The following is a 26,330-nucleotide window of genomic DNA, read 5'->3' on the forward strand; positions in this document are numbered from 1 at the left end:
CCCTGGCTGCTCCTGCCCCTCGATTCTCTGGCAGCCCCCTACTCCCAGAAATGACAAGGAGGTGGGGGTGGTCCACCCAGAGGCCGTGTGCCCAGACCACCTCTGGCCAAACTCCCAGGCCGGCCCTCCGAAGGCCTGCTGGCCCGTGTGGATAGGCCCGTGGAGATGCCCGGCTCAGAAGACAGCAACGCCCACCTGGCGGCCCCCACCCTGCCTGCCCGGCCCTCCCACCCGGGCCCCTTCCTCCCCAGGCTCGGGGGCCGCAGGCGCTTGGCCCAGGGAACCGCAGCAGCAACCTGCCGCCCGCGGGCTGCCTCCCAGGTGCGCAGGAGGCAGGGCCACGTGCCCACTGCAGCTCGAGGGCGCCGGGAGGCCGTGGGCAACCTGCTGCCTGCGCCAGGCTGGCCGACCCACTGTCACCGTCAAGTGGGACGCTGCAGAGGAGCACACGGAGCTCCCGGAGTGCCCGAGGGCCCCCAGGCCTGAGGGCCAAGGACCCCCACGGTCCCTCAGCAACGCTGGCCAGGGGTGCAGGGCGGGCCGGGGGACCGGGATGTGGGGGGGACCAGGGTGCGGGGTGGGAAGCGGCGCTGGCCAGGCTGGGGCACAGGCTTGAGATGCCACCGGCAGGGCCAGCCTCGGAGGCCCCTTCCCCTTGGCGGAACGTGGATGCACTGCCGTTCAGGGACAGGGACGGCTCTCCAAGCCAGCTCAGCGGGTGCGCAGAGGGGCGCTGAGGGTGGCTGTGCTGCAGCCAGGAGGAAAGGCGTCAAACGGATCAGGGGTCCTCCAACGGCCCTGGGGGGCTCCTGGCACAGCCTCGTGGCCACCAGAAAGAAGGGAGCCCCGGCGTGGCCCCACCCAGACTGCTTGGAGGAAAGGACGCCGAGGCCAAAAGGTCATCTCTTGACGCTGACTGCTCGCGGCGGGGGGAGCCCGGCCGGCCCGCAAGGAGCGAGCCCTGGAGGACGGGCGTGATCAGACGCAGGGGGCAGGACAGGTGCACACAGGGCACCTCAGAGATGGCCGAGCGGGACCCCAGTCCCGGCCGCATGCCGGGCACTGCGTGGCGCGAGAGCCTGCGCCCTCGGGCGCTCCCCAGGTCTCTAGTGCGGGCTGGAGGAGGAAGTCGCTGGTGGCTGTCACGGCGGGGTGTGAGGCAAGGAAGGGGGGACCTGCAGCCGGTGGTCATAGGACCCCAGCCCCCAAGGAGCACAGGATCGAAGCCAAGGAAGGGAGGGCCCTGGGGCCGCTCTGAGGACGCTCAGCCACCAGGGGACACGCGGTTATTGCTGGACTGTCCACAGCACAGTCAGGACACGGCGGGTCCTGAGGGAAGAGAAGGGTCCTCATCCCGCCAGATGGGCCACCTGCCCCCACGGGGCGCTGTGCGCCAAGCGGAAGCCCCCTGCCCCCTCCTTGCTCTGCCTCAGCACCACCAGCCGAGCCCACGCTGCTTACGAACCACCAGGGCAGGGCAGGGGCTGATGGGGAGGAAGTGGTGAGGGGCAGGGGAGCCAGCAGGGGAGCAGGTGCAGGGGAGGGGTCCCGGCATGCCCATCTATACGCCAGGAGAGGGCGAGGGGCTCTTCGGGGATGCACACAGCAACCTTCCCATCATGCCTGGGGCAGCTGTGATTCCGCGGCCTGCGCTGAGAGGCTTGGCCACTGCCACCGGGGACAGGCCTGAGCCCGATGCACGTGGATGCCACCCCAACGACGGGACGGGCAAACCACGAGAATGCCGTGCACCGAGGAAGTCCCGCCCAGGACTTTCAGGCGCGCATCTAAAGCAAAAAACACGTGTCCACGATGGAAGTATATTTTGGCAATACTCAGGTCCTCGACCTTTGGAGAGATGTGAAAATACACTAAGTGGACTGAAAACCCAACGCCTGAGGTCCTCCCAGCCCTCACAGGAACAGGAGTCTCTTGGTGGAACAAACGGGAAACTCTGGACTGGAGACTGCTGATTTGGTTGTCGTAGGGTGAGTTCAATCAAGGAACGGAATCCAGAGCATGAGAACGCAGATGAGCACGCTGAACCGTTACAGTCAGGGAGGAGGTAAGTCGAGCCTTAGAGGGCTGCGGGCAGCGACAGCCTCGGACGCTCGGGCCCAGCTGGGAGGCTCTGGGCCGGCCGGCACGTGGACGCCGTGTGTCCACAGCTAGCTGGCAGCCATCGGCCTGTGCAGCCCGCTTCTTCTGAGGGCCACTGTGCACGAGGAGCAGGAGCGCGAGCACCGCGGGAAGCCTGACACCCCGGCTGGCCGCTGTCCAGGGTCTCACGTGGAAGCCTAAGCCGTGAGGGTCTCGTGCCCCTCCTGAGGCTCAGGAACGTGGCTGGCAGACAACGCGGCGTCGTGGCCTCGCTCGGCGGGAACCTAACTGGTTCCCGGGCTCAGGCCCTGAGGGACGGAAGCTGCTGTTGATATGGACCAACCTTCCAAAAAGGGGCTGCCGGGGGACGACTGGGGACCACGCAGACAGTGGCGGCCACCTGACGGCTGCAGAGGTCAGACCCACTGCCCGTCACACGGCAAGCAGGAGACTGCCGGCTCGGGCTGGTGCCGCGTGGTCCGCGCCCGCAGCGCCGGCCTGTGGGCCCTGCTCAGGGTCTACCTACCCAATCGCCCCGCCCCATGCAGGTGAGGGGCCGCGGGGACCCTGCTCTCTAACACGAGCACCCAGAAGCTGCCTGGCGCGGGCCGGGCTGCGGCCAGGACGAGGCTCTGGCCGGTACGGCTCAGGCGGGGGCGGGAGTCTTCCAGGATACACCGTCACGCTTCCACACCACGACACGTCAGGCGGTCAACGCTCCGCTGCAGGGGCGGGGTGGGCCCTTCGGGCACTGAGCACCGCCTGCTCGCGGCGCCCCCGCGAAGGCCTCCACAGGGCGCGTGCCCTCCTCCTCGGCCGCGGCCTGGGCCACGTGCCCACGCCTGTCTGCCGGAGGCCCCGAGCAGGCGTCAGTCCTCACCGCACGCTGCCGCAGACGTGGAGGGCACGGGGCCCTGCGTGGGGGCCAGGTACCCCCCGGGGCAGTCCTGGGGCTTCTCGGCTTTGACTGCGGCCCTGAGAGCAACATGCTTCCTCACCAGCCTCTGTCGCACAAAGACCGCGTGGAGGGCGCGCAGCTGCCCCAGCTCCTGCGTGCTGAAGCAGGGCTGCCGCTCCGCAAAGCTCACCAGCGAGTCGAAGGAGGTGGCGGCCTTCTCCCAGGCTGCCTCGGCGCCCTCTCCGGCACCGGCCCCGCCACGGTCCCTGCCGGCCGCTCCCACCTTCTCTGAGCTCCAGACAGCCGCCAGTGCCTCTGCAGCAGCGGCACCGCGCGCCACGCCGACCTCCTTCTCAGCTTCCCCCCACTCCGCCACCTCGCTTTTGTCACATGGGGGGCTTGCGAGGGCGCGGCTGCCTTCCATGAGCTCCATGATGTGCACAAAGGCCTTCCTCGGAGGCTGAGCCCTCACGCACTCCTGTTCCTCTTCCTCGGAAGAGGAGCCTTCGGCGAGCACGGCAGCAGGCCACAGCTTCCTCCACGCCCGCCGCAGCACCTCGCCGCCCACCGCGCTCCAGGCGCAGGCCACATTCACCACGGCGTCGTGGGCGCTGTGCCGGGCGTGGAGATCCTGCAGGGCGGCCGGGGGGTTGATGAAGTTCCTCATGAACGCCCGGCGGATGCCCTGGTCCATGGGCTGGAGCAGCGAGGTGATGCTGGCGGGCAGCAGGACCGCGGACACGTTCTCAGAAACCAGCTCGGACTCCTGCGGGCGGGCCCGCGAGTCGTCCAGCAGCAGCACGGCCTTGCTGCCTTCAGGCAGACCGACGGCACGGAAGTGCTCTTTCACCGAGGGGACGAAAATGTGGTGGAACCAGTCGGAAAAAATCTCCTTGTCCACCCACGCGTTCCCTTGGGCCTTGTAGGCGACGGGCAAGTGCTGGATGCCCTTGAAGGCCCTGGGGCCCCCACACTTGCCCACCACCAGGGGTTTGATCTTGTGGGAGCCCGCGGCGTTTGCGCACATGAGGACGGTCAGCCTGTCCTTGCTCTGCTTGAGGCCGGCCACGGGCTCGCCTTGCGGGCTGGGGTTCGGCAAGCAGCACCAGAAGAGGCCGGTCTCGTCGGCGTTGTAGAACTGCTCGGGGGACATGCCGTGCTCGGCGACCAGGCTTCTGAAGAACCCGCAGAACTGCTCCGCGGCCTGGTGGTCGGCCACCTGCTTCTCGCTGGACGCGTCCAGCTTCTTAATGCCGTGCCTCGCCTTGAAGCGCCACAGCCACCCCCCGGAGAACACGCAGGGCTCGGTCAGCCGCATCTGCTCGTAGAAGTCCTTCGCCTTCTCGATGAGCATGGGGCCCGAGACGGGGACGCCCTCCGCGCGCTTGGCCAGGAACCACTCGTAGAGGACGCGGTCGAGGTGTTCGAGCTTGGGGGTGTGCAGGGTGCGCCGCTGCTCCAGGGCCTTGTTGCAGTCGGAGCTGGCGAAGAACCGCAGCAGCTGCGCCTTGTGGGCCTTGATGTCGTACAGGGTGGACATGCCCACGTTGTACTCCTGCATCAGCGCCTTCCGGCTCTCGCCCCGCTCCAGGCGCGCGCAGACGTCGATCTTCTCCTTCAGGGTCAGCACCACCCTCTTCCGCTTCTCCCCTCTGCTCTTCCCGGCGGGCTGCTTGGCGGCCATGGGGGGCTGGCTCGTCCCCCCGCCCCGGGCTGGGCAGCCTCCTCTCTCCTTCCCCTCTGCTCCCGATGCCCTGTCCTGGCCTCGGTTTCTCTCCCCACTCTGCCCACCCGCCCTGCTGCTCCAGGGCCACCACGAGCCACGCTTCCCGCTGGTTGCCTCCGACCACTCCCAGCGTCCTCTCACCTCAGCTTTCTCTCGTTTTCTGGGCTCCGGTGGCGTGGCTGGCTCCTGGTGTTCTCTGTGAGGAAATGACGGTGCCGGAGCCACTTGCCTTCTCTGCACCCCAGGCCTCGACCACCTCAGGGAGCTGGTGGCGGCCGCTCCCCCCGCCTTCACCTGCAGCCTCCACCCTCAGGACTGACCGGCAGTGGCAGGTCCCAGCTGGCTGCGGTGAGCGGAGGCGCGCTGCTGCGCTGTGGGAGGCTCTCTGCACTGCCCAGTGCCTCCCACGTGCAGGGCTTTCGGAGCTGGAAAGCAGAAGGGGGAGAGCGTTACACAAAGTCTGCTACAGCATCTGTAAGACATCCTTGTTACCTGAGAATCCTCAGGGAGCGTCACCAAAATGAACACGTTTGCAGATGAAAGGCAACCTGAGACAGCTGGGAGGAGACGCGGCCCGAGGGTGGTCTGCGGGCTGGCGGTCTGCTCGGCCTACCGAGGTGCTGGGCACACGGGCCCTGCCGCAGGGGCTGCCAAGCAACCCTGGAATCATTCGCCACAGCCCAAAATTGAAAGAGGCTCTCACAAGCACCCACCCGGAGTGAGTGTCTTGCCTGGGTTGCTCACTGCTGCCTGACCTAACGGCCTCCTCCAGCCCCTGCCCCCTTTCAGAACAGTCACGGAGGGCCTGGAGGGGGGCCAGGGATCCAGAATCTTAGAAAGCGCCTCTGAACTCAAACCCCACCAGGGCAGGTCTCCCGAAATCAAGAGGGCCCCAAACTGCCTCTAGAAGACGAGGCCTCTAAAGTTTCCTTTCAACGGTAGGCCTTGCACTCCCCCCAGGGCGGAGGTTCTCGGCAGCCCTACTGACCGCCAGAGCCACACGAAGTCAGGCTCCGAGGAGCCACGGGACGGGCGACAGGTAATCCGGCACGGTGTAGACTCAGCTCAGCACACCCGGCCCTGAGCGCGCTCTTTGGAATCCTGAGGCCCTACTTGTCTACCAAAGTGGTTCCTCAAGTTGGTTCTTGTTGCTTAAAAGTGTCTATCTACCTGGCCTCTAGGACCAACGGCAGGACCGCAGGCTCTACTGGGCATGCGCACGTACTTGCACGCACACCCCACATGGACACAACACGCTTATGCACACACACACACTCATGCACACATATTTGCATAGAGTCCTGAAAAAGCCACCAGAAAGGGTCAAGCCAGAGCAGGAGCTTCCTTGTTCACTGAGGACACCACATGACTAAATGATCAATTAGTGCCAGAAACAATCACAATTGTCTTAGGGCACCACCTGGAAGCAGCGTATGTGCCCTCTTTAAGTAACCAGTTATGTGCCCTCTTTAAGTAACAAGGTCTGTTTTTAAGTTTACACACTCATCTCTGACCAACGTGTTTGTGCAGGTGAAACAAGGCAGCTGAAAGCACACTGTCCAGCTTTCAGAAAATAATACTTCCTTTAAAAGTGAAATTCAATGATTATTTCTGAAGTAATTTCTTAAGACATAAAGGTAACATAGCACGGCAAAAAAAATAAAATAAAAAATTATGGTGGTTTCTAACCTTACTACCACAAAGGAAGCACTGGAGGAGTACCCCGAGGTCACCTAAAAATAGATTTAAACGTTATTTTGCTGTGCCTAATGGGGGTGGGGGGGATTAGGTGACAGAGTCAGGCAGGAGAGAAAAGAGGGAAGCACCCACCCACATCTGAACTCCTCCTGGTGTGAGGGGAAGAAAACATCCTTACAAAAGGTCCTGAGAAATTGAGGGGAAGGGTGGATGGAGGGAAGACAGAACGCGGGGGAGAAATGACCACAAAAAAGCGGTCAGGACCTTGGGGGGAGAGAGATTTGGCAGTCTCGGGGCGAGAGGCCCGGGGAGGGGGCGTCCTTTGGCAGGGGCCGGACATCAGGGTGTGCGTTCCGCAGGGAGCAGGGGGGCGTGCCTCACACACAGACCTCAGGAGAAAACAGGGCGGCCTCTTGGGGTTGCTACTGGAGAGGATCATTATGAAAGCGCTTCTATCCCAGACACCGTGTTTGAGGGCTAGGGCCCCAAACAAACAAAACAAAAAAAAAAAGCCAAGTCGCAGCCTGGTTTCTTTGGGGGAAAAGGCAGCAGAGACTAATGCGCAACCAGGCACGGCGGTGAGGGCTGGGGCTGAAAGCGGGAATTCGATTTCGGGGAGCCCCGGGAGGCGTTTGGGGGGCTGGAGGGCGGCTCGGCCCAGCGCCTCGGGAAGGCGGGAGCGGCGGGAAGCACAGGCCGGTAGGGTCCCTCGAGCCCACCGCTCGGGGAGGGGTCGGCGCCCAGGAGGGGGCGCTGCTGCGCGGAGCGGCGGCCGCGGAGCCCGGAGGCCCGCCCCGGCCCGCCCCGGCCCGCCCCGGCCCGCCCCGGCCGCGCTCCCGCGGCTCCCGGCACCGCCCAGACAGCCCGCGGGGCCGGGGCCCCGCACTGCGCCCGCCCCGCTCGCCCAGCCCCGGCCCGGCCCCCACTCACCCTCCGGGCCCCGAGCCGCCGCCACTGGCCGGAAGTGCCGGCCGCTGCGCTCCCCGCCGGTCCGCGCGTCTCCGCGTCCCCCCACCGCTTCCGCGGACGCTCTGGGCAGCGGGCGGACTCGGCGTCTCGATGCCGGCGCGGCGCGACGCGGGGCTGCGGGCGCGGCGCCTTGCGCATGCGCTTCTGCAGCCGGCGAAGGGGCGCAGGTGCCGGGTTCGGGAGCCTTGAATGAGGACGTGCGTGTTCGTTTTGTAAATGCACAACTTCTACGATCACCTTCTTGTTCACGTATGTTCAAGTATGAGTGATACACTTCAATAAAATTTTATTTAAAAAAAAAAGGCGCGCAGGGCGATAGCGGCCTCCGGGTTGGTGATGAGAGGACACCCAGGGCAGAAGGGGCTGGGGGCACGCGAAGGCCCGGTCTTGGCGGCCTGCGGGCGAGGAGAGCCCCGTTGCCCGCCGAGGCCAAGGCTTCCAGTGGGCTGGATGGGGGCAGCGCTGCTGTCCCTCCCAGAGCAGCCTCCAAGGGCCCGTTTGCCTCCTCCTCGACCTCTCAGCTGGGAGCCCCACCCAGGCCTGGTTTGGACGCTGAGATTTGGACTCGAGCTGGCGCTGTGGGAGGTTGGGGCTTTGGGGGATCTAGGGAAAGGGTGAAATTCTTTTGCATGTGGGATAGACGTGAATCTCTGCCCCCCAACCCTGTAGATACACTCCCTTTTAAGGTAAAAAGGACTCTGGATTAAATCCAGACTCGTGGGTTGGGAGGGGATTCTGGATCGTCCAGGTGGACCCAATCTAGCCACAGGAGCTCTTATAGAAGGGCAGTTGAGAAGGTGATACCGTAGCAGAAGCAGAGCGGGAAAAAGTTGTGGTGAAGGAAGCAGTGGTTGGAGCAATGCAGTTGGAAGGTGGAGGAAGGGGCCCCGAGCCAGGGACTCAGGCTGCCTCTGGGAAGTGAGAAGTGCAAAGGACAGATTCCCCTCTGGAGCTCCCAAAGGGGTCCCGCTCTGCTGACACCCTTATCTTAACCCCTCAGACCCAGTTCAGACCTCTGACGACCAGAGCTGTCAGATAAGGAATCTGCTGTCTAAGCCCCGGAGCCGACAGTGCTTTGTCACAGCAGCAGTAGGGAGTTCATAGATTTTGAACCACCCCCTGCCACTAGCTCACGTGGCTCCTGCGACTCCTCATTCCTCACTCTCCCTTCTGGACCCTACCTGGCCAGGCTCACTCCTCGGCCTTCTCTCTCTAGCCACACCCACCCTCCAGGTGCTCTCATCCCATCTCGTGGATTTAAATGCTCCCCAGTATGAATTGGGGTCCCTGCCAGAACCCCTCTCCCAAACGCCAGGCTCCTCTGTCCTCAGCACCTCCCCACAGATGTCTCCCCAGCACCTCAAACATAGCACTTCAGCGTGACCTCGGTCTCCCTGCCCAGTGGCCCCTGGAGCACACCCAGCTCGGGAAGTGGCCCCTCCAGCTTCCCAGTCTCTCAGCCTGCACACCTCAGCTTCACCGTGCCTCTCTCTTCCCCTGACACCCCACAGCCAGGCTTTCAGGAAATCTGATTGGCTCTATCCTCAAACTCCAGCTAGCCTTTGAGCTCTTCTCATCGCCCGCCAATTGCTCTCACTCTGGCCCAAGCCTCTCTAGGATCTCACGGTTGCCTCCTCTCTGCTTCTACCCATGTCCCCACGTCAGCTATTTAATGCTGCGTAACAAATCACCCCAAAACTTGTTGGCTTAAAAGAGCCACCATTCAAGGGGGTGTAAAATGATGAAGCTACTGTGGGAAACAGAGTGGTGATTTCTCAGAAAGTTGAACACAGAATTAGAGTTTGACCTGGCAGTTCCACTCCCAAAGATCCACGCGGAGAAGTGAGAACAGGACTGTGGACAGATGCTTGTACGCCGGTGTTCCTCAGAGCATTATTCACAATGGCCCAAAGGTGGAAACGGTCCAAGTGTCTGTCAACAGCCGAACGGAGAAACAGCATGTGTTTCGTTTGCATGACGGGTTATCATTCAGCCGTGTGAAGGAATGAGGCTCGGACATGCCGCAACACGGAAGAAACATCTAGAAATTGCAAATTGCAAAGACAAAAATTAAATAGAGGCTACCAGTGGATGAGGGAGGGGAGAAGTGGGAGTTTCTTGCTTGGTGGGTACGGAGTGTGATTTTTGAGAATGTTTAAGTAAATTAGAAGAGCAATCATTCTCACACACGGTTCTGTGGGTCTGAGCTTTGGCATGTGAAGGTTAGATGCGTTTGACTGACGGGGGATCAGGCATGGCGCATAAGGCACCTCCCCGTTCTACCGGGGTGGGGTCTCCTACCAGCTCCTGGGTGGGCGAAGTCGCCCCCTCCAGCCTTGCTCCCTGCGCGACACTCTGCTGCCACCTGGCGGACACGAGATCAAATGCACCTCCTAGAACTGGGAGGGGCCGAAGGGGTGGGGGCTGGCGTGGAACTGGGGTCGAACCCCCCGGGTGGCCCCAGCACCGCTCTGGGACCCTTGGGCTTATCTCGAGGACTGAGTCCATGCCGGCCCCGCTGGCAGAGAGGAAGGGGTCAGAGAGTATGAAGAAAATACACAGGTGTGTCCCGGGCCCTGTGGGGAGGGTGCCCCCTCGGCCCCCCACCCAGTGGACAGGGTCAGCCCCGCCGGCTGCACCTGGACCTGGACCCTGGGCGTGCGACCCGTTGGTGGACAGAGCCTTCCACCCCATTGAGAGGAGGCCAAAGCGAGTCGGGGTGGGCTGCGCCTCGCTCCGGGGCCCTTGGAAGTGGGAAAGCTGGACGGATGGCTGGGCCCCTGGCTCCCGCGCACCAGCCCGTGCAGCACCCCGAGCAGCCCCCGTGCCCCGCGCAGGCCCCCTCCCGGCCCCCCGCCTCCACGGCCAGCACAGTGCAGGGAAGCCCAGCTCCTCACGGTGATTGGCTGCTTGCTGTCCCCCCGGGGCCCAGGGGGGCCCCGCCTGGGGGTCTGTGCCTTCCGGGCCCCTCCCCATTCCGCCGTGCCCCTCGCCAGGTCCTGGAGGCCTTGCTGGAGAGACCACCCCCGGGTCCTCCTTCAGAGACGGTTTTGGGGTGAATCGTCTCTTGAAGGAATGAGGGGGGCTTTGGCTCACAGGCTGAGGGTGCTTGGTAAGCCCATGCCCTGCTGGCAGAGACGGGGACTGCCCCAGGGTCTGGGGTCTCCTCCCTTGCTGATTTCGCTCCTGGTGGGAGTGGGCGTGAGAGGAGGCTCATGGCCACAGGGTTTGGAGAGCGCGGGGAGGAGGGGCTCGGCGTGGGGCTGGGGCGGCTGGCTGCCGGTGAGAGCAGGGAGGGGGTGGCCCCGGCTGCCTTGGTGCCCCAGGAGGGGGCAGGTTTGCGGCAAGGTCACTGCCAGCCCACAGGGTGTCACCCGCTCTGGGGACGTGGCTTCCCCAGGCCCAGGGCTGGGGGGAGTGAGAGCCAGGGCTGAGTCCCAAGACGGGGAGGGGAGGGTGCTGGGGGGGGTAGCAGGAACTGGGGGTGCAAGCAGTTTCCCAGGCTCCAGGCTGCCCAACCCGCTGCCTTAAGGGTCCTTGCAGGACTCAGTGCCCAAAACATACACACACGTACACACATACAAATGCACACTCAAATACATACTTATACACATAGACACTTGCACACGTGTACACACACATATGTACATACACGCAGACACACATGTAGACACACACTTGCATACACAAGCACACACAACATGACCATTTCTGGAACCCAAAATGTTCCCTGGGCCACGCCAGCCAACAAGCAGGAGTTGCATTGGTGGGAACTGGTTTTGGCCCCCAGAGCATTGGGGGCTGGGCAGGGGGTGGCCCGAGAGAACAGGAAAATCTGGAGTCCCAGGAGGTGACCGGCAGGGCAGACAGAGGCCAGATGGGAGGGAAGGAGAGTGCAGGGTGAGGCGAGTCGGCACGCCCAGACCTGTCCACCTCAGGAGGGCGGCGGGAGTCAGGACCCTTGTGACAGTCCTTTCCAGGAAGGGGATCCAGGCTCAGTTTAGGCTCAAGGCCTGAATTCATTGTGTGCACAAAGCACAGGAATCAGACTGTGACTCTGGTCAGGGCCCAATATGTAATCAGGGAGTGGCTAGCTTCAGGGTCAGTATGACTGGGACCAGGATTCAGTCTGTAATCAAGGTCAGGACTCAGCATGCCACCAGGGTGAATGCTCATTCTGTGACAGGTTTGAGAACTTGGCGATCAGGATTAGTGTTCAGCTTGATCAGAATCCATCAGTGATCAGCATCAGAAGGCTCAGGGCTCAGTATGTGAGTAAGGTCAGGGCTCTATGTGGAACCAGGATTCAGGCTCAGCATGTGACCAGGCTTGGGGCTCAGTATATAAGCAAGGTCAGGGCTCCGTGTGGAACCAGGATTCAGGCTCAGGATGTGCTCAGGATTCAGGCTCAGCGTGTGCCCGGGCTCACGGCTCAGTCTGTGACCAGGGTCAGGACTCAGGGCGTGCTCACCGTGAGGCCCAGCTCTGGGCCAAGGTCAGGGCTCCACCTGGGGTCAGAGTGGGGTTCGAGGCCCAGTGCTCCAGGAACCCAGCATAGCCACGGCGTCTGGGCCTCCCCGGACCTGGGTCTCCGCGCAGCACCACGTGCTTCAGCAGCATCCTCGGCGGAGAGCCGCGCCTGCGTGGCACACAAATGTCCCGGACACTGCCGGGTGTCCCCTGGGGGACAGAGTGCCCGGTGGAGAACCGCCGCCTTGGCGGAAGTGCCTGCCTCGTTTCATCTGATAGGCAGACACGCGCACATTGTAAATATTTGAGTTACGGATGTTCCGGGGTGGTGCTGGTGCCGCCAGGAGAGCTCGGGCCCAGGGGCACCGCAGGTGGGGGTCAGACGGGCAGGCGCCCGCCTGGAAGCGCAAGGCCATGAGCCCTACGCGGGGGCACGGGGGCGGGGGCAGGGCCGTTCCTGGGGAGAGCCGCGGGGGGCCTCCTGGCGCAGGGCCCGCCCCGGCCCCTGCCTCACCGCCTCCACCGACCGAGCCGGCCCACGCGGGCACCCCCGCCCTCCTCTGCGAAACCGGGGTCACAATCACCCCGTGTCCCAGAACGTCGCAGCACCTCTGAGCTGACAACAGGGAAGCGACCAGAGAAGGCAGGTGGCTGGAGGGGCTCTCCCCACCCCCAAGGACTCAGCACCCCCCAAGAGACATGGGCCCCTCGGCTTTCCCCTGCCGCCCCGGCACGTGGGGACGGGACCCCCGCCCTGCAACCTCCTCGCCTCCCCTAAAACGCCCGGGGCCCCTCACGGGGAGAAGGCGCGTTACAAGGCAAGGCGGGCTGCGCGCAGGGGCCCTGAGTCACCCCCAGGCGGCGAAGCCGCTGGCGCCCCGAGGCAGGAAGAGGGGCGAGGGGTGTGGACGGCGCCGCCCGCAGGGCCACCCCGCCCCGCCCGGCCCGTGGCCCCTCCTGCCCGGGAACCTGTTTGTCTTGACCTCTGCGTCGCCCGCTGGCACTATATAAGGCCGCCCGCCGCCGGCCGCCTGCTGTGACCATGAAGGCTGTGTCCCTGCTGGCTCTGGTGGCCGTGGCCGTGGCCCTGCGGCCAGGTGAGGCCTGGGTGGGAGGGCCGGGGGCCCCGAGGGAAGGAGGGGGAGCGGGGGGGGGGGGGGGAGAAGGCCGGGTGGGCGGTGGGCTGGGTGGGGCAGGGAGGCCAGAGGCCAGGGGCGGACAGGTGGGTGGTGGCGGGCAGGGCCACGGGGGTGGGTGGGCGGCCTGCTGGGGTGCGGCTGTCCCGAGAGGACCCCGGCTTCCCCGTGCCCCGGCTTCCGTGGCCTCGGGCGGGGGGTGTGCACTCCCACCAAGGGTCCTCGTGCTGCTCCTGACCTAGCTCCTCCCAGCAGAGCGTCCCTGAGCTCGTCTCAGGGCCCCAGGCCCCCCCCCTCTGAAAGCAGGGGCTGGGGGCTCCGGGGAACCCCCTCCCAGAGGCGGGGACGCAGGCCTGGAGCCCTTGGCCCTGTCGCGGGGGAGGAGCAGGGCGCCCCGTGCTCGGCCGGCAGTGCGGCTGGCAGGTGCTTTCCCAGCAGCCCCGAGGGACACGGAGCCTCGCAGGGTGGGCGGGCCGGCGCGCAGCCCCTGAGGCCCCCCGCGCACCCCCCAGGCACCGCCCTGCGCTGCTACTCCTGCCAGGCTTGGACCAGCGGCCAGGACTGCCAGCACGTGCAGAACTGCACCGGGGCCGAGACCCAGTGCCGGACCGAGCGCATCCGTGAGTGGCCCTGCCGCCCCCGCGTCGCTTCCGGCTGCGCAGGGCCCCGCCTGCCCCTTAGACTCCCTGCACTGCCCTGCTGTGGGTGGGGACTCAGCCAGCTCGGGTGTCGGTCTCATCCTTGTCCGTCGGTCCACGTGTCCCCCTATCCACACGGACGTGCTTGGCTCTGCACCCATCCATCCCCACCTTCTCCACCCACCCATGAGACCTGTCCATCGAGCCGTCCACCCCACCCCCACCCCCATCCTTCCCTCCTCCCATCCGCCCATCCCGGCGTTCTCCCATCCATCCAGGATCCAGCCACCCCCTCCCCTACCCCCATCCCTCCTTGCAGCCTCCCACCCCTCCATCCCTCCAGCCCCCAGTCTCCCATCCATCTAGCCCCCCACCCTCTCATCCATCTAACCCCCACCCACCCATCCCTCCAGTCCCCCACCCATTCATCCATCTAGCCCCCCACCCTCCCATCCATCCCTCCAGTCCCCCACGCATTCATCCATCTAGCCCCACACCCTCTCATCCATCCAGCCCCCCACCCATCCATCCAGCCCCCCACCCAATTAACCATCTATCCATCCGTCAAGCCATCCACGGGTCCACCCACCCATCTCCCCCCTATCCGGCCCCACCCCTGCATTCACTCACTCAGGAAGCTTTTGGCGGACAAGACCAGGCCGCGCCCTCACACTCCTCCTCCCCGGTGACTCTGCTGGTTTCTTCCCTTTCTTTCTTTTTTCCCTTGATTAGGGAAGTTGTGGGTTGACAGAACAGTCCTGCATAAAATACAGGGTTCCCATACGCCCCCCCCAACACCCGGCCCTGGTGGGGAACGCCTGCTCCGTGCGATTACAGCCCGTTTTTATAACTGCGCTATCGAATGGGGAGGGGGAGGGCGGAGGGGGCGGAAGGGGGGCGGAGCGGCGCCTCGACACCCAGCGCCCGCCCCGCCAGGTGCCATCGGCGTCCTCAGGGTGGTCAGCAAGGGCTGCAGCTCGCACTGCGTCGAGGGCTGGCAGGACTACTACCTGGGCAGAAAGAACGTCACGTGCTGCGCCACCGACCTGTGCAACGCCAGCGCACCCCGCGCCCCCGGGAGCCTGGGGCTGCTGGCGGCACTCGGCCTGCTGCTCGGCGGCCCCGGCGTGCTGTAGGCCAGGGCCGCGGCCCGCCGGGACCCCTCGCTCCTGCCGCCCAGCCTGGGCCCCACCCGGGCCCCACGCAGATCTGGCTTGAGCCTCTGCAGCTCTGGGCCCTCCCATGGCTGCTGTTCCCACTGCTCGAGGTTCCAGCCCACCCCTCGCCCTTCAGCTCCGGTGCCTCTTCCTCCAGGAAGCCTTCCCCGCCTGCCGCCTCCATGAGCAGCCGGAGGCCCCGAGCCTGGGGCCACCCCCGGGAGGGCCCAGAGAAAGCCCGGATGGAATGAACTGAGGACTGGGGGGTGAGGGAGTGCCGGGAGCCTTAAAAGCGAGGCCTGGCAGAAGAGACCCGCTCCTTTTCCATGGGGTCCCCGGGACCCGCCCTGGCCCCCAGTGGACCCTAAAAATGCCTGTTGATTGGCTGGTTGAGCCTCTGTTCTTGTGTGCCGCCCGGTGGGGTCAGGGTCAGGCTCGGGGTCCTGGTTGGGGCCGGAGTCGGGGACCTGGACAGGGCCCTGGTCAGGGTCGGGGTCTGGGCAGGGGCCCAGATGGGAGTTTGGTGGGGGTCCCGGGGCTGGGCCCTGTCCAGCCTGCCCGTGTCTGTGGTTGTAGCTGGGTCCTGTGGGGTGGAGCTCTGGCCTCTGGGTGCCTGGGAGGGTGGGCTGCCCAAGGCCCCTGTCGGACCCCTGGCCCAGCTGTGTGGCCTCCAGCTCGCTGCCAGACCTCTCTGAGCCTCAGTGCTAGGCTGCGTGAAGACTGACCCAGAGAATTCCCAGGAAGGAGAGGGCGGGGGTCACCGAGGCCTCCCCGCGCCCCGCCCCGCCCTCCCCGGCGGCCTGAGGGAAGTGGCCCTGTTTGTAAATTGACCTTGGCTCTAAGAGCTCCAAGCCCGCAACAAAAAATTCAAACGCCAAAGGGTGCCCCGTGCCCGGCCTCGCCCCCAGGGGGCCCCCTTACACCTTCTTCTTGGGGCGCCTTCTGCGGACACCCAGTGGCCTTGCATGCACCCCGTGCAGGGGCGTCCGGGGGGGGGGGCAGGCCGGGAGGGCGCTGCCCACCCTGGCTTTTGCGTTCCCGGGAAGCCCCTCTGTAGTCCCAGGCTGACTCCGCCGGGGGTGGGGGCTCCCGAGTCAGGCCCAGGAGGAGCACGGGCTCGCGAGGAGGGTCTGCCCTGGAGTGCGGTCCACAGGGGCTCCAGCCGCTCCTGGGGCCCCCCACCCTCCCCTGCCCCACGGCGACCTCAGCTGGGACCTGCCCTCTTGAGGCCTGGGTGGCACGGGGCAGGACAGAGGTTCCCCAGGCCGCACCTCCAAGGGGCTGGAGCAGCCCCCTGGGCTCCAGCACGTGGTCCACGGGCCTGGCGAGCCTGGGCCCAGGGGCCAGCGCGGCCGAGCCGCCGGGCAGGGCCGCGGGCTTGGGGCCGAGTCGTCAGGGCCCTCGGCTGGGGGTGGCGGGCGGCCAGGCTGCGCCCCGGCCCGCTCCTCTCGAAGCAGCCGGCCGGGTCGCGGGCAGCCTGCCCTGCTCCACTCGCCCAGCCACAGCGCCCGAGCTCTCCGGCCCCAGGCGCCCAGGACACAGTGGCCACCCAGGTCCAGCCCAGCTGCCCCAGCCGCTCTGGACACCTGGGGCCGTGCCTGGGCCCCGGAGCTTACAGTAGAGTGGGAACACTGCGAAGAGGAAAACAGCTGGTCCTCGCCATTGCTGGAGCGCGTATGTGTGGATTTGCCTATTCGCAACAATTTATTTGAAACTCCAAAATCAACACTTGCAGCACTTTCAGTCATTTGCAGGTAACTGCAGCGCTGCAAAACACTTTTTTCAGATTATTTTAAATTTACTTTACTTTGCAAAATAAAAGAGGCACATGGCTAAAGAAGTAGACCATAACGAAAGATTTAAAATAAAAGGAAACAGGAAGCGGCTGTGGCTCAATCAGTTGGGCTCCCGTCTACCATATGGGAGGCCCTGGGTTCGCGTCCCGGGGTCTCCTTGTGAAGGCGGGCTCGCCCGCGCACCGTGGAGAGCTGACAACCTGCGCCCTGCGGAGAGCTGACGCAGCAAGATGATGCAACAAAGGGAGACAAGCAGACACAAGAAAAACGTGCAGCAAATGGACACAGAGAGGAGACAGCAAAAAACAAGGCACAAGAGGGGAGGGAATAAATTAGTAATTTTTTAAAAAATAAATAAATAAAAGGAAACAGCTGCTGCCCCTCTGCCTTGCCCCCCTCAGTTCACCTGACCTCACCTGTTAACACGTGCTAGACAGAGGAGGCTTGAGCTTCACACACTCCCCACCTCTCCACCCTCAACCTGTGATAAATATTTTATTTGTTTCTTAGTTTTCACTGTCCCGTTAAATACCTAAAAATACAGCAGAATCTTGTGACTTCCCATCTTATGAAGGGGATATTGGCACTATTAATTCATCCTAGCACCTGAACTCCCTAGTATTCTATGGTTTAAATATATGTTTGTATCTCTTTTCCCTTCAACTTTTTGTTTTCCTGGAGTTTCAACGTGCCTTTCTTTTCTCTTATGCTGCCTGCTCTTGTCACACCCTTAACTTCTTCCAAAGCTTCGAGCCCTGAGCTACGAGCTGCTTCCCAGCAGAGGCTGAAGGAGGCGACGTTCTCCCCTCTTGCTCTGTCCTCTCTGCTCTCCTTAGTGTCTCCTTGTGCCTCCTGTTGGTGACCTCACCGGGCACAGGGCTGCACTTGGTCCAGCATCCCGAGCCGGAGGCTGATGTGGCCTCCACAACGCACACGGGACACACCGGGTTCAGGCACGGGTGCCGGCCGGGAGCTCGGGGCAGCGAATCGCTTTCAGCAGCAGCCCCCGTGGACCAGGCCACGTCCTGATGGGCGGGTGACAGCGGGCCCCACTCCGGGCCCTCCCTGCCCCCCGCGGACCCGCGGTCCCCGCGTCACCACCTCAGCGTTCGCTGACCTTACAGAGAACTGCCGCCCGACAAGAGTCGGCTGTGCACGCGTGCGGGGTGTTAGCGGTGAGCGCGGGGGCGGGGGGGGGGGGAGAGCAAGGAGAGGGGCGAGCGCGAGGCCCCAGACAGGGTGCCCGAGCCGAGGCCTGGCGGTGACGAGAAGGGCCACCCGCACCGCGGCCTCGTCCTCGTCCTCGACACATGCGGCGGGGAGGAGGGGTCCTTCTCCCGGGGTACAGGGCAGGGCCCTGCGGCCCCGGGCGGAGCAGGTGAGGGCCCCGGGCGCTGACCCCGGCGCCTTCCCCGGATTTGGATTCAACGGCCCGGGTGAGGACAGCGGGGACGGCAGAGAGGTGAGGCGCCCGGACCCCGGGCCTCCCCTGTGCCAGCTGCTCACGCCGTCCCCGGGCTCACGGGCGCTAGCCCCCCTCACCTCGCCACGGAGAGACAGGCTCCCTGGGGGCAGAGGTCCTCTCTCCAAGGGTGGGGCCGGTCCCCAGAAACAGCCCCCAGCAGGGTGCAGCCGGGGGCTGACCTTGAACCCCGGCCTCTCCCCACAGTCTCTCCTCTTTAGACCCCACAAAGACGAGAAACCAAAGGCAGGCCCTGCACCCCAAAGCCTCAGGGGACACCTGCGGACACTGCGATGGCCGAGTGGGGTTCCCGCCATAGACAGTCCCACCTACGGTCCGGCCTCTCTTTGGTCAACTGCTTCTTTTTTTCCTTCAGCCCTCAATAAAAATATTTTCTTTATAAATCGAATACATTTTAATAATTACTTTCAAGGGAAACGTTACCCTTTCACACCAACTCACATTCAACAGACCAAACTCTCTTAAGTAAGTGGTCCGTGTAAAAACAAGTTCCATCAAACAATGTACACAGCAGTATTTTTACATATTTGAATTTTCTCTATTACTTGACCTGACCAGCAAATCTTTCAAAGTACTTCGACTACTCTGTGAAAGTCTAATTCATCTCATCCAGTGACTCCCATGTCCTCATAAATATCCCATAGTTAACGACTACTTTGTAAAACTGTCTTAAACTTTTCAACTAAACATTGACAAAATCAATTTGTCAATTATGCATTTTGATTTGGAATCATGAGACCAATCTGCTAGATCCTCTGATTTGAGAAATTCTCTTGATCCTTTAAATACGAATATACACAGATGATTCCTAACCAGCTGGAATCACTTATCGGCTTTGTATTTCACCCTGGCCTGGCCTGAGCTTGCACTTTGTCTCCAGGGAACCTGTGTTCATTTTTTTTTTTTAATTACCTTTTTTTATAAGTTAATAGATCACACAAAATGTTACATTAAAAAACAGAAGAGGTTCCCATATATCCACTCCCCACACCCCCACCGCCATCATTTTTTTTATTGTATTTTTTTGAAGTTACATAGATCACAAAAAACTTTATATTAAAAAGTATATGTGGTTCCCACACCCCCACCCCGCCCCGTGTTTGTTTTTGAGCTGCGGTCCCAATCAAAGGCGGATGTCCGGACCGGGGGCCCAGGTGGTTGGACAGGACATTCTTGTGGACGCCCCGCAGGACTTCTCACTGAGCGCTAGATTTCTAAATTATTCACCAAATGTGCTTCCCCGTCGTTGAAGGGGAAATAGCTCGAGAAGATAGACCCTTCCTGGGGGGCCTTTATGGGGACACCCCAGTTCCTAGCCAGGCTCCTCCCTCCTGGCCTCTACCTTGCACCCCCCTCCCTGGGCCCCCTCAGGGTCTAAAAGGGGGGTGGTCCATTCACAGGATGCACCACCCCCCCAGCAGCGTGTCCCACCTGGACTGATTCAGCCAGGACTGACTGACAGCCTGGGGGCTGCAGGGGGACCTCACTCCTGGTTGAACAGGGGTTCAGGAGGAGCTGAGGGGGCTGTTCGGGGCTCTTGAGCCCCCTCTGGGGTCCTCCCCGCAATGTGAAAAGTTATCTCCCCAAGTTTGTGGCAATTAACCGTCGGACGCCCGCCCCCCAGCCCCCAGCGGGAAGGATGCTTTCCAGCACAATCCAAACCCATAAGAGAACAATGCTGTTCCGTTCTCCTGCCGCAGGGCCACCTCCCCTGCAGGCGTCCTTCACACCCCAAGAGCCAGCCTTCCTCCCTCCCTTCCTTTTATTTTATTATTTCTCTCTCTCCCCTTCCCACCTCCCGCCGCCCTCTCCCCCCCCCGTCTGCTCTCTGTGTCCATTTGCTGCGTGTTCTTCTGTGTCCGCTTGCATTCTTGGCAGCACCGGGAATCAGTGTCTCTTTTTGTTGCATCACCTTGCTCTGCCAGTTCTCCGTGTGTGTGGCACCACTCCTGGGTGGGCTGCGCTTTTTTTCTTTTCCCTGCCTGGGGTGGCTCAATGCGGGGCATACTCTTTGCACGTGGGGCTCCCCTATGCAGGGGACACCCCTGCGTGGCACAACACTCCTTGTGTGCACCAGCACCGCGCGTGGGCCAGCTCCACACGGGTCAGGAGGCCCTGGGTTTGAACCCTGGACCTCCTATATGGTAGGCGGACACTCTATCAGTTGAGCCATGTTCGCTTTCCAGGAGCTGTCTTTTCTTCTTTTTTTTAAGATTTATTTTTTATTTATTTCTCTTCCCTTACACCGCCCCCCCCACCCAGCTGTCTGCCATGTCCATTTGCTGCGTGTTCTTCTTTGTTTGCTTCCATTGTTGTCAGTGGCATGGGAATCTGTCTCTTTTTGCTGTGTCATCTTGTGTCACTTCTCCGTGTGTGCGGCGCCATTCCTGGGCAGGCTGCACTTTCTTTCACGCTGGGTGGCTCTCCTTACAGGGTTCATTCCTTGCGCGTGGGGCTCCCCTACGCGGGGGACACCCCTGCGTGGCACGGCACTCCTTGCGCACATCAGCGCTGCGCATGGGCCAGCTCCACACGGGTCAAGGAGGCCCGGGGTTTGAACCGCGGACCTCCCATGTGGCGGGTGGACGCTCCATCTGTTGGGTCAAATCCACTTCCCTAGAGCTGTCTTTTCTTTGCCTCCATTTCCAGACGGTGTCCCTAAGAGACAGGCGAGCCCGCTGCTGGCTGCTCCCAGCAACACGATGAAGTTGAACCCCCTGCTGTTTAGAACTGGGAATGGGGGGGGTCCTGGCCGTCCCAAGGAACCCGCTCAGGTACCCAGAGCCCCTCCCGGGCCCTCACCTCACGTGGGCCAGGGCCAAAGAGGACAAGGCATGTGTCCAAGTGCTGGAGCGGCCGGGAGGCAGCGCCCGGACCCCTGGGCTGACCGCCAGGGAGTGGCGTGGCCCGCGGGCAAGGGCCCTCTCTGCCTGATGCCCCGGCCACGCGGCCCACACGCAGGAGGACTCGGTAAGGACTTCCCGGGCAACGTGTACCAGAAGAGCTCCGGCGCGCAGCTCCCCGGGAGCAATCCACTTGGTCTCCCTGGGGCGCGTCCTGCCAGCGGAGGCGCCGCAGGCCCTGGGGACACGGCGGGCAGCGAGGAAGACCAGGCCCTGGCCCCCAGCCTCCGGGGCCAGTGAGGAGTGGGGTGCAGTAGAGGCTGGGCGGAGAAGGGGGCGGGCTCCTCTCTGTTCCCCAGCCCTCTTGGACGCCACCTCCAGGGCAGCCCGGCTAGGGGCAGGGGACAGGGCAGCCCGGAGGCTGCATTCTCTGGCCAGCAGGCAAAGGGCTCGAGGGACATGACCCCGGTCTCTGCAGCCTGCGGGGCCGCCCCCGCCCCCCAGGGGACAGGCAGCTGAGGCTGGAGGAGTGAGGAGGGCAGGTCTGCAGGGACGAGTGGGAGCAATGAGCAGGAAGGTCCTTCTCTCCGCCGCCGGGGCTTCCCGGGATGGCTGGGGCTGCCGGGACAGGCAATGAACTCCCCGTCCCCGGGAGTATCCAAGCAGATCAGGAACGCTAGTTCCCACTCCGCCATAGCTGCCAGTCCCAGAAGAAAGCTCTGCAAAGGACTCAGGCCCTGCCAGGCTCTGTCCAGGGAGGTTCTCAGGCCAGGGGGCTCCCCCATGGAGAGGGTGGTCAAAAACCCCGCACTGGAGCCGCGGCCAGTCTCGGCCTCGCAAGGGCCCCCCCGCCCCCACGCCCCGCTTATCACTCGGGACCTCAGTAACCCCAGCAGTTCTTCCCGGACCAGGGACGCCAAGCGGCGCGCACCGGAGACACTGCAGCGCGCACTTATCCGAGGGCCCAGGGGGACGGGGGCCACCCCACCCCACCCTCGTGACCCCGAGCGCGACCTTTAACACACCGCTGAGTCATCCACTCTTACCCGAGGCTATCTGCTGCCGTTTCCCTGGCGCCAAGGCGTGGGAATGCTGGGGAATGAGTCTGGGGGACTCAGGCTCTTTGGGGTAGGGGGGTTAAGTATCGGCGGCGGAGGGGGAGGGCAACGAGAGGTCACCGGCTGGGACGGGAAATGCGCCTCGGGGCCACCTGGCCTTGCGCTCTGAGTCCCCGGTGCGCGCACCAGGGCCCTCCCCTGCGGAAGAGGGGAGCCCCCCCCCCTCCCGAGGTCTGGAGCAGAGGCTGGTGGGCTTGCAGGGGAGCCCCGCATCAGCGCCGCTGGGGACCGGCTGGGTGCCACCTGCCTGGCAACGTCCCCCAGCCTGGGCCGGGGAAGTGCCGGCGCCTCTGCTCCTCCTCGGACACGGGTCCAGGCGGCCTCGGGGAGAGCCAGGGAGAGAGGGGCGCCGGGTAGGCGCCCGGAGCGGAGAGAAGGGCGCCGCCTGCAGTGCCGGGCGCCGCCGCCAGAGGGCGCCGTGGCCGCGCCGCGCCGCGCCCCGCCTCGGGGAAAGCGAAAGCCGCGCGGGCGGGCGGCGGACGGGACCACTGCGGGCGCGGGGGGGACCGCGGCGCAGAGGCGGGGCGGCGGCGCGCGGCGCGGGCGGCGGGCGGCCGGGCTCCCCCTCGGGCGGCGCGCCGCGGTGGTTGGCTCCGGGCCTGGCGGTGCCGGCCGGGGCGCCCGGGCGCGCAGAGCCCCGCGCCGCGCCGCGATGCTGTGGGTGCTGGGGGCGCTGCTAGCCCTGGCGCTGGCCTTCTTCGCGCTGCTGGACGGCTGGTACCTGGTGCGCGTGCCGTGCGCCGTGCTGCGCGCGCGCCTGCTGCAGCCGCCCGTCCGCGACCTGCTGGCCGAGCAGCGCTTCGCCGGCCGCGTGCTGCCCTCCGACCTGGACCTGCTGCTGCACATGAACAACGCGCGCTACCTGCGCGAGGCCGACGTGGCGCGCGCCGCGCACCTGACCCGCTGCGGCGTGCTCGGGGCGCTGCGCGCGCTCGGGGGCCGCGCCGTGCTGGCCGCTTCGTGCGCGCGCTACCGCCGCTCGCTGCGCCTGCTGGAGCCCTTCGAGGTGCGCACCCGCCTGCTGGGCTGGGACGGGCGCGCCTTCTACCTGGAGGCGCGCTTCGTCAGCCGGCGCGACGGCTTCGTGTGCGCGCTCCTGCGCTCCCGCCAGCACGTGCTGGGCACCTCGCCCGAGCGCGTCGTGCAGCACCTGTGCAAGCGCAGGGTGAGCGTCCCCCCGGCCCTCCTCGGCCTCCCCCATCCCGCGCCTTGTTCTGGACCCAGGGCCTCCCTCGCTGACTCCCTCCGGGCCCGGGTGGGGGGAGCCGGGGCCCGGGTTGTGGGGGGGGGGGGAGGGGGGCCGGGACCTAGGATGCGGCTGTGCAGTCTGCCCCAGCATCCAGCCCTCTTGCCGCGTCTTCCAAACGGGAGAGCCCCTGGCAGCCGCCGCTGCTGCGCCGCCCGCAGTGCTGAAGCCTCACCCCCCACCCCCCACCCCCCACCCCCCACCCCCCGTCCTAAGCGTAGAAACTGGTGAGTGAGGGTGGCAGTGAGGGGCTGTGGGCTACATTCCCCGGGTCAGAGGGGGCATCGAGGCCCGGCGGAGAGGGGCTGCCGCAGCACCCGCCTGGGGCTCCTGGGCCCTCTTCTCCCTGCCCGCCAAGGCCGGCTGCTGCAGCTTGGCAACCAGGGCCCTGGGGACGCCAGGGCACCGCAGCGGCCGTGCTGGTTGCCAGGGCAGGCTCCTGCCTCAGGCGGCTCCTGACAAGTTGCCCGAGCCTCAGTGCCTGCCGCCAGGGCCTGCGCCACTGGCCTCAGATGGGAGGGATGCGGCTGCGCCGCTGCGGGGAATATCAAAGGTGGGGAAACCGAGGCCCGGAGAGGCGCCGGCGGCTCCCAGGGCTGATCCAGGCTCAGTGTCTGCGGACAGGAATCCCAGGAGGGCCTGGCCCTGCCCCACCCCACTGGGCAGACGCTGGGCTCTGCGGCCCTCAGAGCGGGGAGTCCAGGGAAGGGGCGGCCGTCAGGGCGCTCCCTCGCTTAGTGACCTGAGAGCCCGGGTTTGGAGGCAGAGGAGTGGGGGGCCGCTGCTCTGTGGGGGAGGGCGGGGCTAGAGGGCCGCGGACTGACCCCGGAGGGCCCCCGGGGAGAAGTGAAGGCTGGGGCTAGTGCGGCCGGAGGAGGCAGGTTGGGGCAGGTGGCCGGGGGCTGCCCTGGGCGGGAAGGGGTGTGGTTGGGGCAGCCCGAGTCCAGGTGCCCCGGGCGCTGCAAGGTGAGGGGCAGCAGGGTGGGGGCGGGGAGGCCGGCCGGCGCAGGGCCTGGTGAAGCAGGGCCAGCACTGCCTGGACTTGCCACGTGCCCTGGCCCCGTCCACTCCCTGGCCCCACCCTGCGTCTGCGGGAAGAGGCCCCGGTGCTGCCGAGCAGGGTGAGTGCTGGGCGCTCGGGCCGGGAGCTCCTGGTGCTGGGAGACCGAGCACCCGAGAGGGCGCGCAGAGCAATGCCGCCCGCACTCTCCGGCGACTCTCCCCCCAGACCACTGTCCCTGTCCCTGGGGTCTCATAGCTTCTCTCAAACCCACCAGCCTCAGAGGCTTGGGCCAGAGTCCTCGGGACACACAGGGGCCCCCGGCACAGCCCCGCGGGGGAGACAGGGCCGACCAAGGCCGAGTTTCCAGGGCTACAAGGGGGTGGTGCGAGGGGGCACCTGGCCCAGCTGGGGAGGGCCCCGGGGAGGGGCTCCCGGACGGGGAAGGGGCGCCCCAGGCTGCCACCGAGGCTATGAAAGGGCCCCGCGGACGGAGGGATGGGCTGAGCAGAGGCCCCAGGTGTGAAGGCAGCGGCCAGGCCGCCGAACCCCGGGTCCCCGGCCTCAGGGACCCCCTCTCCCCGCAGGTGGAGCCCCCTGAGCTGCCCGAGGACCTGCAGCACTGGATCGCCTACAACGAGGCCAGCAGCCAGCTGCTCCGTGCCGAGAGCGGCCTCAGCGAAGCCGCCAAGGAGCAGTGACCGCCGGCCCCGTGCCCGGGGGGCTCGTGCACCCGGCCCACCGACCGGCCCCTCCTGCCTGCCCAGGGCACGTCCTGGGGCCCAGCCGGGCCTGGCGCTCCACCTGCTGGGCCCCCCGTGGCCGACGCCTCTCCATGCCCGGCCCCACGCCGGGCAGCGGGCAGGGGAGGCACGGGAGCCCTGACTCGACTCGGATCTGCGGTGGAGACAGTGGGCACGGTGGGGTGTGGGCCCTGGGGGCCCTGCAGTGAGGCTGAGAGCCTGCAGCTGAGCCAGGGCAGCGGGGGGCCCTGACGGTGGGCCAGGGCGTGTGGCTGGGTCGGAGCCTGGGAGTCGAGCTGCTGGGCGGGCGGGCATGAGCCTGATCCCAGGCATGGGGCCAGGGTGCTTCGAGGGGCCACAGGCTGCCGGGCAAGGGGGGAGCAGCCCACGGGTCAAGGGGCTTTGGGCAGGCACCAGGGAGAAGGGACAGGCCAGTGTCTGGCAGATGGGGTGAGTGGAGGCTCCTGTGCAGAAAGGTTTTACCTTAGCCACTGCTCTCCAGGGTGGGGGGGGTGCTGGGGCACCCTGGTTGGGGCCCGTTGCCAAGTAGAGAATGGATGTGCCTGGTGGCTCTGCGGTCTGCGTCTGTTCGTGGCGGCCCCAGGCCCTGTCCTGCAGACATGCCCGGCCTGTGGACACCCCCGTCCTGTGGCACCAGGTTTCTCTTAGATGGACTGGGCTGGGACGGGAGGAGAGGGCCTTGGCTGGTGGTGGGCAGGTGCCGCCTTCCTGAGAGCGGGCGGGCGGCTGCCCTGGGGCCTGCCTGCCGGCGACACTGGGCTGCTGGCCAGGGCTGCCTGCTCCTGCCTCATCTGCCACCCGACAGCTGGGAAGACGGGCCCGCAGCCCTGCCCAGGGCCCTCGGCTCGCGGAGGGGGGCAGGCTAGGGGGAGGGCATGTGCCCGCCTCTGTCCGCCCCCCCCGGCTGCCACCCCGGAGCTCCCGCCATGCCCTGTCCCCTTGCCTGCACTTCCTACTCTTACTGTACACCTGCCATGGGAAAGCTGCAATCTTTCTGTTTTATTTGAAGAACGCACAAGATTAAAGGATTTTACACGCGAGCGTGCTGGGGTCCTCTCTGCGGTCCTGCCCCCCCGGCGGGGCCCAAGGCAGGGCCAGGGAAGGAGTGGCCGTGTCGCTGGAGGCGTCTTGCGGTGAGGGGGCTGCAGGCTTCCCGAACCTAAGGGCCACATTTTGCAGGCGTACAGCAGGGGGCCCCAAGGTGCTGGGCCGGCCTCCTGAGTGCAGGCCTGTCCTCACCAGGTCGCCCTGCCAGGCGCCCAGCTTCACTCCCTGGAGTCCTGCAATC

General features: G+C 65.0%; 3 protein-coding genes across 4 annotated transcripts; 2 read left to right on the forward strand and 1 right to left on the reverse strand.

Moving 5' to 3' along the window:
- Nucleotides 1-1,806: 1,806 nt before the first annotated feature.
- Nucleotides 1,807-7,427, reverse strand: JRK (Jrk helix-turn-helix protein). The gene is made up of 2 exons (XM_004484493.4): nt 7,353-7,427; nt 1,807-5,149 (listed from the first exon to the last, which is right to left on the reverse strand). The coding sequence occupies exon 2, from the start codon at nt 4,680-4,682 to the stop codon at nt 2,970-2,972; it is 1,713 nt and encodes a 570-aa protein (XP_004484550.1). The 5' UTR covers nt 4,683-5,149; nt 7,353-7,427; the 3' UTR covers nt 1,807-2,969.
- Nucleotides 7,428-12,205: 4,778 nt separating this feature from the next.
- On the forward strand, nt 12,206-15,180 carry PSCA (prostate stem cell antigen). Its single transcript, XM_058276291.2, has 3 exons — nt 12,206-12,958; nt 13,510-13,617; nt 14,572-15,180. Exons 1-3 carry the CDS (start codon nt 12,904-12,906, stop codon nt 14,769-14,771), a joined length of 363 nt encoding a protein of 120 aa, XP_058132274.1. The 5' UTR covers nt 12,206-12,903; the 3' UTR covers nt 14,772-15,180.
- Nucleotides 15,181-22,634: 7,454 nt separating this feature from the next.
- Nucleotides 22,635-26,082, forward strand: THEM6 (thioesterase superfamily member 6). 2 transcript variants are annotated; one of them, XM_004482138.4, is made up of 2 exons: nt 22,635-23,197; nt 24,866-26,082. In XM_004482138.4, exons 1-2 carry the CDS (start codon nt 22,685-22,687, stop codon nt 24,977-24,979), a joined length of 627 nt encoding a protein of 208 aa, XP_004482195.2. In that variant the 5' UTR covers nt 22,635-22,684; the 3' UTR covers nt 24,980-26,082. The 2 variants fall into 2 exon arrangements, with proteins under 2 accessions (XP_004482195.2, XP_004482196.2); XM_004482139.4 differs by having other exon boundaries at nt 22,635-23,038.
- Nucleotides 26,083-26,330: the final 248 nt, after the last annotated feature.

Source organism: Dasypus novemcinctus, chromosome 14 (assembly GCF_030445035.2).
Source record: "Dasypus novemcinctus isolate mDasNov1 chromosome 14, mDasNov1.1.hap2, whole genome shotgun sequence".
Lineage (NCBI taxonomy): Eukaryota > Metazoa > Chordata > Mammalia > Cingulata > Dasypodidae > Dasypus > Dasypus novemcinctus.

What these genes read in the sequence shown, in the direction of transcription:
- JRK (XM_004484493.4), bottom strand. Translation starts at nt 4,682, where the DNA reads ATGGCCGCCAAGCAGCCCGCCGGGAAGAGCAGAGGGGAGAAGCGGAAG.
- PSCA (XM_058276291.2), top strand. Translation starts at nt 12,904, where the DNA reads ATGAAGGCTGTGTCCCTGCTGGCTCTGGTGGCCGTGGCCGTGGCCCTG. An exon ending in GGCCGTGGCCCTGCGGCCAG is followed by an intron (nt 12,959 to 13,509) that starts GTGAGGCCTGGG and finishes CGCACCCCCCAG; the next exon opens with GCACCGCCCTGCGCTGCTAC. An exon ending in GTGCCGGACCGAGCGCATCC is followed by an intron (nt 13,618 to 14,571) that starts GTGAGTGGCCCT and finishes CCGCCCCGCCAG; the next exon opens with GTGCCATCGGCGTCCTCAGG.
- THEM6 (XM_004482138.4), top strand. Translation starts at nt 22,685, where the DNA reads ATGCTGTGGGTGCTGGGGGCGCTGCTAGCCCTGGCGCTGGCCTTCTTC. An exon ending in AGCACCTGTGCAAGCGCAGG is followed by an intron (nt 23,198 to 24,865) that starts GTGAGCGTCCCC and finishes CTCTCCCCGCAG; the next exon opens with GTGGAGCCCCCTGAGCTGCC.